This window comes from Herpailurus yagouaroundi, unplaced genomic scaffold, assembly GCF_014898765.1.
Source record: "Herpailurus yagouaroundi ecotype Mexico unplaced genomic scaffold, PumYag 162, whole genome shotgun sequence".
Classification (NCBI taxonomy): Eukaryota; Metazoa; Chordata; class Mammalia; order Carnivora; family Felidae; genus Herpailurus; species Herpailurus yagouaroundi.
The window spans coordinates 67,493,446-67,505,842 of NW_024412403.1; the positions used below are offsets into that span (position 1 = coordinate 67,493,446).

Below are 12,397 nucleotides of genomic sequence, written 5' to 3' on the forward strand. Positions count from 1 at the left end.
GATTGCTTTGGGTAGTATTGACATTTTAACAATATTTATTCTTCCAATCCACAAGCATGGAATGTTTTTCCATTTCTTTGTATCTTCTTCAGTTTCCTTCATAAGCTTTCTATAGTTTTCAGCATACAGACCTTTTACATCTTTGGTTAGGTTTATTCCTAGGTAGTTTATGCTGGGAGAACTTGGTGCTGGGAGAACTGGATAGCAACATGCAGAAAAATGAAATTAGACCACTTTCTTACACCATTCACAAAAATAAACTCAAAATGGATGAAGGACCTGAATGTGAGCCAGGAAACCATCAAAACCCTAGAGGAGAAAGCAGGAAAAAACCCCTCTGACCTCAGCCGCGGCAATTTCTTACTTGACACATCCCCAAAGTCAAGGGAATTAAAGGCAAACATGAACTATTGGGACCTCATCAAGATAAAAAGCTTCTGCACTGCAAAGGAAACAATCAACAAAACTAAAAGGCAACCAACAGAATGGGAAAAGATATTTGCAAATGACATATCAGACAAAGGGCTAGTATCCAAAATCTATAAAGAACTCACTAAACTCCACACCCGAAAAACAAATAATCCAGTGAAGAAATGGTCAGAAAACATGAATAGACACCTTTTTAAAGAAGACATTGAGATGGCCAACAGGCACATGAAAAGATGCTCAACATCACTCCTCATCAGGGAAATACAAATCAAAACCACACTGAGATATTACCTCACGCCAGTCAGAGTGGCCAAAATGAGCAAATCAGGAGACTATAGATGCTGGAGAGGATGTGGAGAAATGGGAACCCTCTTGCACTGTTGGTGGGAATGCAAACTGGTGCAGTCGCTCTGGAAAACAGTGTGGAGCTTCCTCAAAATAAAAATAGGTCTATCCTATGACCCAGCAGTAGCACTGCTAGGAATTTACCCAAGGGATACAGGAGTGCTGATGTGTAGGGGCACTTGCACCCCAATGTTTATAGCAGCACTTTCAACAATAGCCAAATTATGGAAAGAGCCTAAATGTCCACCAACTGATGAATGGATAAAGATGTGGTTTATATATACAATGGAATACTACTTGGCAATGAGAAAGAATGAAATATGGCCTTTTGTAGCAACATGGATGGAACTGGAGAGTGTTATGCTAAGTGAAATAAGTCATACAGAGAAAGACAGATACCATATGTTTTTACTCTTATGTGGATCCTGAGAAACTTAACAGAAGATCATGAAGGAGGGGAAGGAAAAAAAAGAGAGAGAGAGGGAGCCAAACCATAAGAAACTCTTAAAAACTGAAAATAAACTGAGGGTTGATGGGGGTGGGGTGGGAGGGAGGGGAAAGTGGGTGATGGGTATTGAAGAGGGCACCTGTTGGGATGAGCACTGGGTATTGTATGGAAACCAATTTGACAATAAATTTCATATTAAAAAAAAAAAAAAGAGGAAAGCAAACTCTTTAGCCTTAATAGGCACCTGTTCTTGGAGGTGAAATGGGGCCAGGAAGAAAGAAGAAAAAAAAGGAAAAAGAGAGTAATGACAAAGGTACATATTGTTAGGAATACAATACAGAATTTGGAACCCTACCAAGATCTAGTTTTCACCAGACATGGCATTTATTTCCACCCAATTTTTTACCCTTCCCAAATAGGATATAATTGGGTATCATCTCTTAAATCTTTTACTAACAACCATTAACAAACCAATTGTTCAAAACCCTTTAAGTGTCTCTTATGTGTGAAACATTGTGCTAGGTGCTAGACAAGATAGAAATCTATAATTCCATGCCTGCCTTCAAAAGTGGCAATTGGGGGGTCTTTTAAAGGTTTCAAAAGGAGTAAAATACACATTAAGTACTGAAAAATTAAAAAGGAGAGGGTAAGCATTGAGCTGAGGATCTGAAAAACTAGGCTGTAACCTATCTCTGCTATTTCCTTGCTATGTGACCTGGGACAAATCATTTCTCTTTCAGGTCTTCCCTTTCACCCCATCCTCTTCCTCCACCAGAAAAAAAAAAATCATCCTAGGAGATCTTAAAAATGTAAGACTATATGAGATGCTTACTAATGAGCTCTGTTGCTTGCCCAAATTGAAGTCTGTAGCTAGCTCTGGCCCCCTGAGTTGCCCTTCATTTTCACAGACAAGAAATTGAGGTCTAAATTTTCCCCAATCCAGTATCAAGTCAGGGCTCAGAACCAAATATTCCCATCCTGATGCTTTTATTATATTTTTTAATCCTGCACCAAATAGTGTATCTTTCAAAATGATTATTGTGACTCATAAAGCTTAAAATTTCCTGACACGGTTTACTCAGAGAAATGTTTTCTTTTTTTGTTTTTAAGTGTATATGTGAAAATGGGGGGGGAAGGGTAATTTACGTATTAGAGGGAACAAGGTAAGCAATTGATTCCTTAGGGTCTGGAAGGCTATATATTCCAAGTCTACGGAAATACAATTCTCTGTGGCAGAGGTGACTTGTTAAGCAATTAGGCCAAGTAGCAGGACAGTGAGGGAAGCCCAGTAGATGCACCTGGAGAACGAGTAGAGGTGAAAACTGCAAAAACACTTGCCCAGTTCACAATATCTTCCAGGGTCAGACCTAGGAACACCCTTCCAGCAGCCTCGGACTCAAGGCGCCCAAGTTTGCACACTTCCACGCATTCTATTGATTCACACTTGCGTCCTTCAACAGGTAGCGCCAATTACAGCCCCCAAAACACGGCCCCCCAGCATACTGGCCAATCTCTCCGTCAGTCAAACACTTCAACCACTTTTCTAAGTTGTCCCCTCCCCCTTTCATTGGCTTTTCCTTCGGCCTATCCCCCAGTTTCTTCCGCGCCTCGCGACCGCGGAGCTTGACTCTATGGAGCCTAGGATTGGAGCCGAGGCTATTTGCTCCCTTTGACGTACCGTAACTCTCCGCCCCTTTCTCCAGCGCCGCGCGGCCTGAAGTGGAGGGGGCGGGGCAAACGAGGGGGCGTTCTAGGGGGCGGGGCTTGCATCCCACGGCGGGAGGGCGGAGCCTTCGTTGGAGCCTGCCTGCTTGGTTAGGACCTCGGAGAGCGCCGGGCGCCGCGACCAGAGGAACCGGAGAAGCGGCCACAGTCGGGAGGGACTGACGCCTGCTAGCCCGCCTCCCTCCGCACCTTCAGCTTCTCGGGCTGGCTGGCACCTAGTGGCGGCCGAGGAAGGTGCCTAAGTCTGGAGTCCGATAGTCATCCCTCTGGGACGCCGACGACGCCGTCCAGCCGCGGCTCCCTCACACCTGTGTGTGTGTTCATGAGCGTGAGCGCCCGCGCGCGAATTTCTGTGTGACGGTGTTTGAGTGTGCTCCGAATGGGCGCGCGAATGTCTGTGTGAGGGTGTTTGTGTGTGCTTGGTGCCTAGGCGCTCCGCCCGGGGAGGGACCGCGGGAACGGCGGCTCTGCGCGCCCAGCAGGCTAAGGCGGGACTCGGGCCGCAGCTGTAGCCGCCACTGCCTCACGTCCCCCAGGAGCCGCCGCGGTGCTGCGGGGAGAGCGGACAGGCGGGCGAGCGCGGCGGCGGCTGCGGACAGAGGGGGGCGGGGGGTGGATGGAGCGGGGAGAAGAGGGAGGAGGGCTGGAGACGCTGGTGGCGGGGCGGGGGGGGGGGGGGGGTGGGAAGGGGGGGGCGGAGGGAGAAGCGGAGGCAGCCGGCGCCGCCGCTCACCCCTCCCGTCTGCTGTTGCCGTGGGTCACCCGCAGATGTTTTGGGGTCCGACTGTTGGGGGTGAGAAATGGAAAAAGGCCTCCCCTTCATTACCTACTGAGAAGAAGGGAGTGTTGAAGATGGTGAGGAAGAGTCCAGAAGGTGGTAGCAGAGTAAATACTCGCTATCCCACCGCCCAACCCCAGTATCGTTTTTCTGAAAATATTCTGAGCTGAATCTTTAAAAAGAAAGCCCGCCCTTAAGAGAGACAGAGTCTTGGTCTGTTGGACTCCGGCTTGATTGTATAATAATAATGATGATATAATGCTAATGACGATGATGACACTGCCTTTTATTTTTACCCCAGTGCTGATAAAGCGTAGCTACAGCTGAGGATAAAGCACTTGAAAATTTGATGTATGAGGAGGGAATACTGTTGCCTTTAGAGTTGTATTTTATTATTTCTTTTTAAAGGATGTTCTTTTTAGAATTAAAATTTGATAAGATGAAGCCTGGCTCTCTCCCTCCCTCCCTCTCTCTCTCTCTCTCTCTCTCTCTTTCTCTCTCTCTTTTTTAATTCGTTTATAGCCAATGCTTGTAAAATGGGGACTGGCTACTGCCTTCACTAATATGAAAAGCTCAACACTTTTACCGAGGTATAAGTCCATGCGTTAAGTCACCCTTTCCTTTGAATTTCTCAACAGTTTTTAAAATGAAGAAGTTTAATTTCCGAAAAGTTTTGGACGGCTTAACTGCCTCCTCCCCTGGCAGTGGTAGCAGCAGTGGCAGTAACAGCGGTGGTGGGGCTGTAAGTGGTTCCGTGCACCCAGGAGGGACTGCAGGGGTTCTCAAAGAGGAGATTCAGGAAACCCTGACTTCAGAGTATTTCCAGATTTGCAAGGTAAGTTTTGAATTGGCTTACAGCCTATTATTTCTTTATTTCACTGTTGTGAGGAAAGAATAATTAAAAACGAACAAACCAAACCAAACCAAACAAAAACACTCACTAGGGATCAGAAATTGTTGAGATGCCAGCATCAGGCAGTCCTGGGCAGACGACTCTATAGGTAGATGTTTGAATTAATAAAGATGTTCTAGGCATCGACTTCAGTATCAATTTAAAAAGCAATGGTAATTTAAAGTGGAAATAAGCAAACATAAAAAGTAGAATTTGCAATGTCAAGGCCCAAATTGTGGGCAAAATTTTTAATGTAATATTTATGTATAAGTAGTAAACTGAAGGAGAAAATAATCATTCTGGTTAATTCCATGTTGACATTCAGAGAAACTAATTGTTATTTTATTTCACTGTGCAGTATAAAATGATTAAAGCTATTAAAATGTTGCTAGAAGTAATAGCTAAGTGAATACATCCATTTAAAAAGATGTAACAGCATTGTTTTAAATTCATTGTTTAAAATTCTGTATGAAAACACCTCCAGATTCTTAAATTTTTAAACAAATCCATGGACTTAATACTTGTAAGAAATTAAAAATAGCCTGTGTTCTGGTTTAGTGAGGAAACATTTTAGGTAACTGTACTCTAATGTTCAAGTTCTAGTGAATAAGCAAAATAGAGTTTCTGATGGGGAGCCATGAGAATTTTCAAAACAAACATTTTGTTACTATATAGATATTTATATTTTCTGACATAAAGTAGTTTACAATTCTTACTGTTCTTTTTTGGGAAGGTAGCTTAGGAATGTATTCTTGACCTCCATGTACAATTAAAAAAGCTACTAAGTCATTCATATAATACTGATGAATATAATTTTAAGATGTGTTTGAATACATTAGAACAAATCATAAAATTTTGAAATTACAGAAATTATTAAATGTTTTGGTACTTCAAAAGAATTTTTTGAAATTATTAAAATTATTTTTGTAGTAAATAACATATATAATGGGGCAAGTTTAAATTATTGTCTTATTTGCTATTCCTGGTAGGATCATTATAAAAACATTAAACCTGTATTTATTAAAATATTATATATTAATTTACATAAAAGTGAATTTATTTAGAATTAGATTAAAAGATATAATTCTACCCTATGAAGTTTATATGCATACAATTTTGTATACAAAGTTGTATATAATTTCGTTCTCAATTTGAAATAACAGATAAAGATGCCAGGGTGGCTCAGTCGGTTCAGCCTCCAAATTTGGCTCAGGTCGTGATCTCATGGTTGGTGGGTTCTGGCCCCGCTTCGGGCTTTGTGCTGATGGCTCAAAGCCTGCTTTGGATTCTTTGTCTCCCTCTCCCTCTGTCCCTTCCCTGCTCATGCTCTGTCTCTCTCTCAAATAAATATTAAAAAAAAAAAGAAATAGTAGATATTTTGTCAGATTAGGGGCTTAATATTGGTCATGAAAGAAATATGGAAAAGGGTCTTACAGGCTCAAATTTGAACTGTTAGTTGGGGGAATAATGCTATGATTATCTAATATTTGGTGTATTACTGTTTCCATTCCAAGATTCTGAAAAAATTTCCAAAATCTCTTAGGATAGTTTTGGTAAAGATAAAATAGTTATAGAAAAGGTAGACCTCTGAAACAGATTGGCAGGACTATTGAGGTTTTAAATCTGGTAGAGAAGGTTTTAAATTAAAAATTTCAGGGGAAATGGGTGAATGCAAGAGAGGAAAATGGGAGATATGTAGTTGTCTTCCTATTTAGTCAGACAGGAAATAGTCATGAGAAGTAGCAGAAGTGAAATATGCATTACTTCAAAAACATATGGCATGGTAGGAAGAACACTGGCCTAGGAATCAGATTGTACTTTATTTAAAGCTCTGTCACTTGCCAGCCATGTAATCTTGGACAAGCCATTTATCTGCCTTGAGCCTTGATTTTCTCATCTGTGGTATGGTAATAAGTATTTCTACTCTTCTGACCTAAGAGGGTTACTGGGAAGATCAAACAAGACAATTAGGTGAAGGTAATGTATAAATTTGGAAAAGGTGCTAAAATGTGTATTTTTGTATTCTTAAATTTTTGAAATCACCTTGTTCTTAGTGGAATGACTATAACCAGTAGGTTGTAATAATATAGGTACAAAATTATACTTTCAAAGAAATTAAGAGGATACATAGCTGTATAAGTGGAACACTAATAGTATTAAAGTGTTACTAAATGGGGAAAGTACTATGTCATCTTTGGATAGCAATATACTTAATTTTTAAAAGTGATTTTATGATTGTACTTTAGGTTACCTTGACTATAAGAAAATATATAAAAATGGATTAAGGAAATTCCAAAATTAGGACTGTTACTAAAGTGGGGACTTCATTTGGACTCACTGATGGAATGTGCAAAGAACATTCTATTCTGAGCACTAAGCAATTGGCACCTTTTGGGTACTTGTAACTTTTCCACATGATCAAAACTAAAGTGTAAATCTGTAATCTGCTCTTTTGAAAACCATCCTCATCTCTATTATCTGATCAGTCATCAAATCCTATCTATTCTATTTCCTCAGTATTTCTGAAATTTATTCCCTTTTCATAATCTTCAGTACCTGTTCATTCTATCATAGTTTCTTGGTTAGTCTCTTGAAATCACTTCCTACCTGATCTTCTTACCTCTAGTTTTACCCTGTTCCAATTGATTTTGTTATAATAATGGTTATTGCTGAACTGTAATGTTAATTATGTCATTTCCCTGCTAAAAAGTTTATGTTCGTTTCCCTAGAGCAATGATGCTCTACAAATAAAAGGCTAATGTCAGACCCAGTAAACAGCAGCTATTCAAACAAGTAAATATACCTTACTGGCATACATTTAAAAATAAATAATAATAATAAATTATACAGCTACTTAATAAAAATCGTGTATTTTATATTTGGTTTTTGTTGTATAATATTATCCCTGTCAGGTGTAGGACTTTTGATGGCCTTATAAAAGTAAAAGTATAAAGTTACACCTTTTATAATCAGTGACAAATGTATAAGAAGTTCAAAAACATAGAAATGGTAGAAGAAACTTAGGTTCAAGCTTATCAAAAAACAAGTTATACATTAGTTTAATGCAATCTAAGTTCAGTATGTATGCATTTGAATGCCCATGTTGTTCAGATATTTATGAACTACATGAAGTGCCTTTTCTGAACTTGAATTCTGTGAAACACAATTTGAAACTACTGCTCTATACAGTAAACGTCAAGGTGCTTAACTTGATCTATATCAGGTTGAGGTTCTTATTTACATTTCCATCCTCGTTTCCTTGATTTCCTACACATACTGCATTCCCTGAAAGGACCATATTTTCTCATATTTCAATGCCTTTTCTCAATTTGTTGCTTCTGACTAGAATATCCCTTCCAGCTTTAATAAAATTGGAGAATTCCTAGTTACTTTTTATCTCATAGTTAAAATATCACCTCCATGAAACCCGCTCTGTCCACTACCTTCCTTTTTTACTGCCCAAGGCAGAATTAGTTTTTTTTCCCCTTCTGTTTTTTATAGCACCTGGAATATTCCTTTTGGTGTGAATTTAGCACCTTACTGTGATTAGAAAATTTATTTTTCTGTCACTATTGTTATATTGTCAACTCTATGAGAGGAAAATATATGTTTCCTTATCATTACTAGGCTGCTTACTACCTAGTAGGCCAGTGGTTCTTAACTCTGTGTAAAAGAAAGATTTCTAGCTCCACTCGTCTTAGAGAATCCATATCGAGGAATGGGGCCTAGACACTTGCATTTTTTGAAAAGACCCCACAGGAAATTCTGATACACAGTCAGTAGTGAGAATGATTATAGTAGGCACCTGATATACTTCATGAATGAAACAGTATATACATGGTTGGTTGATTAAAGCAGAAAGTCATTAATAACGATATATGTCTTAAAAATTTTATTTTAACTAAAAATGTATATACACCACTTTACAGGTCACTTGATGAATGAACAAGATTTTTTGTTGTTGAGCATTGGTTCTGTAATTGGAGTTCTGTGTGGGCTCTTCTTCCATAAACCATCCCAAAGTCATTATGTATAATTTTCAGTTTTAACTTATTTAAAGTAGAATAAGAACTTTTGGGGGGCACCAAAGTCGGTTGAACATCCGACTTCGGCTCAGGTCGTGATCTCATGGCTTGTTAGTTCGAGCTCTGCATTGGGCTCTGTGCTGACAGCTCAGAGCCTGGAGGCTGCTTTGGATTCTGTGTCTCTCTCCCAATCTGCTCCTCCCTTGCTCATGCTTTGTCTCAAGAATAAAGTGGGTGATGGGTCTTGAGGAGGGCACTTGGGATGAACACTGGGTGTTGTATGGAGACCAATTTGTCAATAAATTATATTTAAAAAAAATAAATAAAAAAGAAAGGACTTTTTTTTTTGCTTTTGAAGCAAAGTGTCAGGTCCTTCTAGATGATATATACATATCATCTGACACTTAGTTTATACACATGATGAATATATGGTTGGCCCTTGAACAACATGGGGGTTAAGGGTGTGGATCTCCCCATGATTGAATATCTGTATATATTCTACTCCCCCAAAACTTAACTCCCTGAAAACTTTACCTCCCCAAAACTTAACTACAAATAGTCTGTTGACCGGAAGGCTTACTGATAACATAAACAGTTGATTAATATGTAGTTTGTATGTTATATGTATTATATAATGTATATTTACAATAAAGTAAGCAGAAAAAAGAAAATGTTATTAAGAAAATCATAAGGAAGAGAAAACACATGTATAGTACTATGAATTTATCTGAAAAAATTCCAAGCATCACTGGATCCATGCAGTTCATACCCATGTTCAAGCGTCAACTGTATGTACACATATATAGAGAGTATAGGTGAGTGTATATGCACACAATATATATGTGTGAATGTGTGTGTATATATAAAATCTATCTACCTATCATCTATCTTAATTCTTACAGTTAATTGTCCCACACCTAATTAGGCTGGGAGTAGGAAAGTGTGAGAATTTAAGCTAGAGTTTCAAGTATTCAGTGAATCATTAATATCAATCCATGTTTTACAAAGAGGATGGAAAGTTTTTGTTAATCTAGTGAGTTTGTTACATTAAACTTAGCTTTATTTGTAGGATCTCCCATTTGACCTTCATAACAGTCCTGTAAGGAAGGCAAGAAAAGTGTAAATATTTTTATTTTACTGATAAGACATCTGAAGCCAGAGAATTTAAGTGGTATCCTTAGGTCTCCAAGTTGGTAGGAGGCATAGCTAAGTTTAATGCTCTATTCTTCCATTATTAAATCTAGTATTTTTTCTGTTTTATCTTTCTAACTTATTAGAAAAGACAACATGATTAATTTCTTAGGAAACAGAGATTTTGAGAAAATAGACTATTCTATTGACTCCCCTTCAAAATACATCCTAAATCTGATTACGTGTCTTCACTTCTACCACATCTTTTGCCTGGACTACTACTCAATAGCTTTCTAGGTATTTTCTCTGTTCTCACTCAGGCTCCACTTTCATAATAAGCAGTAGAATCCTTTTAAAATTTAAATCATATTATGCCATTCCTGCTCAAAACTCTCCAATGGCTTTTTATTTCTCTTAAAAACAAAAACAAAAATCTCATTAATGTCTTATAGAGATCTAAATTATCTGGCCCTGACAAGATATCATTTTCTTTTTTTTTTAAATGTTTTATTTATTTTTGAGACAGAGCATAAGCAGGAGAGAGGCAGAGAGAGAGTGAGCGAAACACAGAATCTGAAGCAGGCTCCAGGCTCTGAGCTGTCAGCACAGAGCCTGATGCAGGGCTTGAACTCATAAGCCGCGAGATCATGACCTGAGCCCAAGTTGGATGCTTAACCAACTGAGCCACCCAGGTGCCCCCAAGATATCGTTTTCAACTCTACTTCATGTTACTTACTCTGCATCAGCTACATTGGTTTTCCTATTGTTTCTCCGACACGATTCCTACCTCAAGGCTTTTTCATTTGCTTTTCTTTTCCATGGAACACTTTCCTCCCTAATAATTATATTACATATTCCCTTTATTTTATTTAGTTCTAAGTTAACTAATTGTTAACTTCTCAGAGAGATCTTCATTGACTGCTGCTCACTCCCTCCCTGACCTTATCCTGATTACTTTTTCTTGATAACACAATTACCTGTCATTAAATTATATATTATTTGCTTGTTGTTTGCTTCTCCTATCATAATTTAACTACATGGGGGCAGGGCTTTATTATGTTCACAACTATCTTACCAATTCATAGAACTGTGCCTGCCATATACAAGGTAATTAAATATTTGTTGAATGAATAAATGAGAGCAAGAAAGGTAATAGAAAGGTGTAGTAAGAGCAAACTAGGTATTATTTTGAACAGCTTCTTGGAAAAGGCTTTTATGGAAGATAAGGAAATTATTCAGTGAAAGAGTGACACCATTTTAGGAATATAGTATGTAATTTTCAAAAAGACCTGGAAAAAGAGGATTGTAGAAATATACAATTAAATTTCAGTTTTTATTGGAGTACCTGGGTGGCTCAGTTGGTTAAGCGTCCAACTTTAGTTCAGGTCATTATTTTATGGTTCATGCGTTCGAGTCCTGCATCGGGCTCTGCGGTGACAGATTTGGGTTCTGTGTCTCCCTCTCTCTCTGTCCTTCCTCCGCTCATGCTCTGTGTTTCTCTCTCTCTCAAAAATAAATAAACATTAAACAAAACTTTTAAAAAATTAAATTTCAGTTTTTCTTGAGAAAGATATAAGGGACATTTTATTCCTAAATCTTTTTAGGGGAACAATTCAGAAGTACTGGATTGACAGTGACAAACACATGGGATGATCTAGACCTAACTAACAAAACAGACAAAAAGAAATATATCACTAGAACCAGATGGCATAATTCCTAAAGTTTTGAATAAACTCTTAAATTAGCCAACTCATAATTCATTAACATTTATAAGCTGTTTTTATAAATGGTCATAGTGTCAGAGCCAACATGTAGATAACTAGTGTAACTACTGCAAGGAAATCAGTTTGTAATCATGATCCTTATACCAGAGATAACATAAGATGTTCCCAGATACATAGGTATAAAATCAGAAACGTGTGGACTGTGGAGAATTAGGCTTTCCAGGACCCAGGAAAACTGAAGGAGGTCAAGTCCCTAGGTTTTCCTGATTATTATCTCTTCTTCAGGTTTCCCATTGTCTCCACATTATTCTAATTTCGCATGTCTTTACTTGGGAGGTTTTGTAACTGGGTTTGGTGCAAGTCTGTGATCACGGTTCTACATATTTGCAATTTTCATTCATTAAATATTCCCTGAGATGTGCGGACCTGTCTCATTCCGTGCTGTAACTAGTATTATAAAAGATAGTACAGTTGACATAGCAGGATAACTTATTATGGATAAAGCATCTGACAATGACTTCATGCTCCTGTAGCCAAAATGGACAGGTGAGGGTGGGCATCTTTAAGAATAGGAATGGAGGCAAACCAGAAGACTTAAGCTACCTTGTTAGGGTTGAGATGGTAACACATTTAAGAACCAAATGCATTAAAATTAATTTTTTTTAAGAATCAGCAACAAGGGTACATGGGTGGCTCAGTTTGTTGAACGTCAGGTTCTTGGTTTTGGCTCAGGTCATGATCTTGTGGTTTCACAGGTTCAAGCCCCATGTTGCACTCTGTGCTGGCAGCATGGAGCCTGCTTGGGATTTTCTCCCTCTCCTTCTCCCTCTTTCTCTGCCCCTCCCCTAGTTGTGCTGTCTCTGTCTCTTTCAAAAAATAAATAAACTTAAAAAAAAAAAA

At 38.6% G+C, this 12,397-nt stretch overlaps 1 protein-coding gene across 10 annotated transcripts in view; it reads left to right on the forward strand.

Annotated features, from left to right (window-relative positions):
- Positions 1 to 3,019: 3,019 nt before the first annotated feature.
- Positions 3,020 to 12,397, forward strand: part of STXBP5L (syntaxin binding protein 5L) — a 361,520-nt gene continuing 352,142 nt past the window's right edge. For 6 of the 10 annotated variants that reach the window (XM_040484632.1, XM_040484636.1, XM_040484626.1 and 3 more), the window contains exons 1-2: positions 3,020 to 3,257; positions 4,364 to 4,560. In XM_040484632.1, coding sequence (XP_040340566.1) covers positions 4,372 to 4,560 — 189 coding nt within the window. In that variant the 5' untranslated portion in view covers positions 3,020 to 3,257; positions 4,364 to 4,371. Of the gene's footprint in view, positions 3,276 to 3,682; positions 3,803 to 4,363; positions 4,561 to 12,397 lie in introns of those variants that run through there. The other 4 variants (XM_040484630.1, XM_040484628.1, XM_040484627.1 and 1 more) reach the window with 4 other exon arrangements.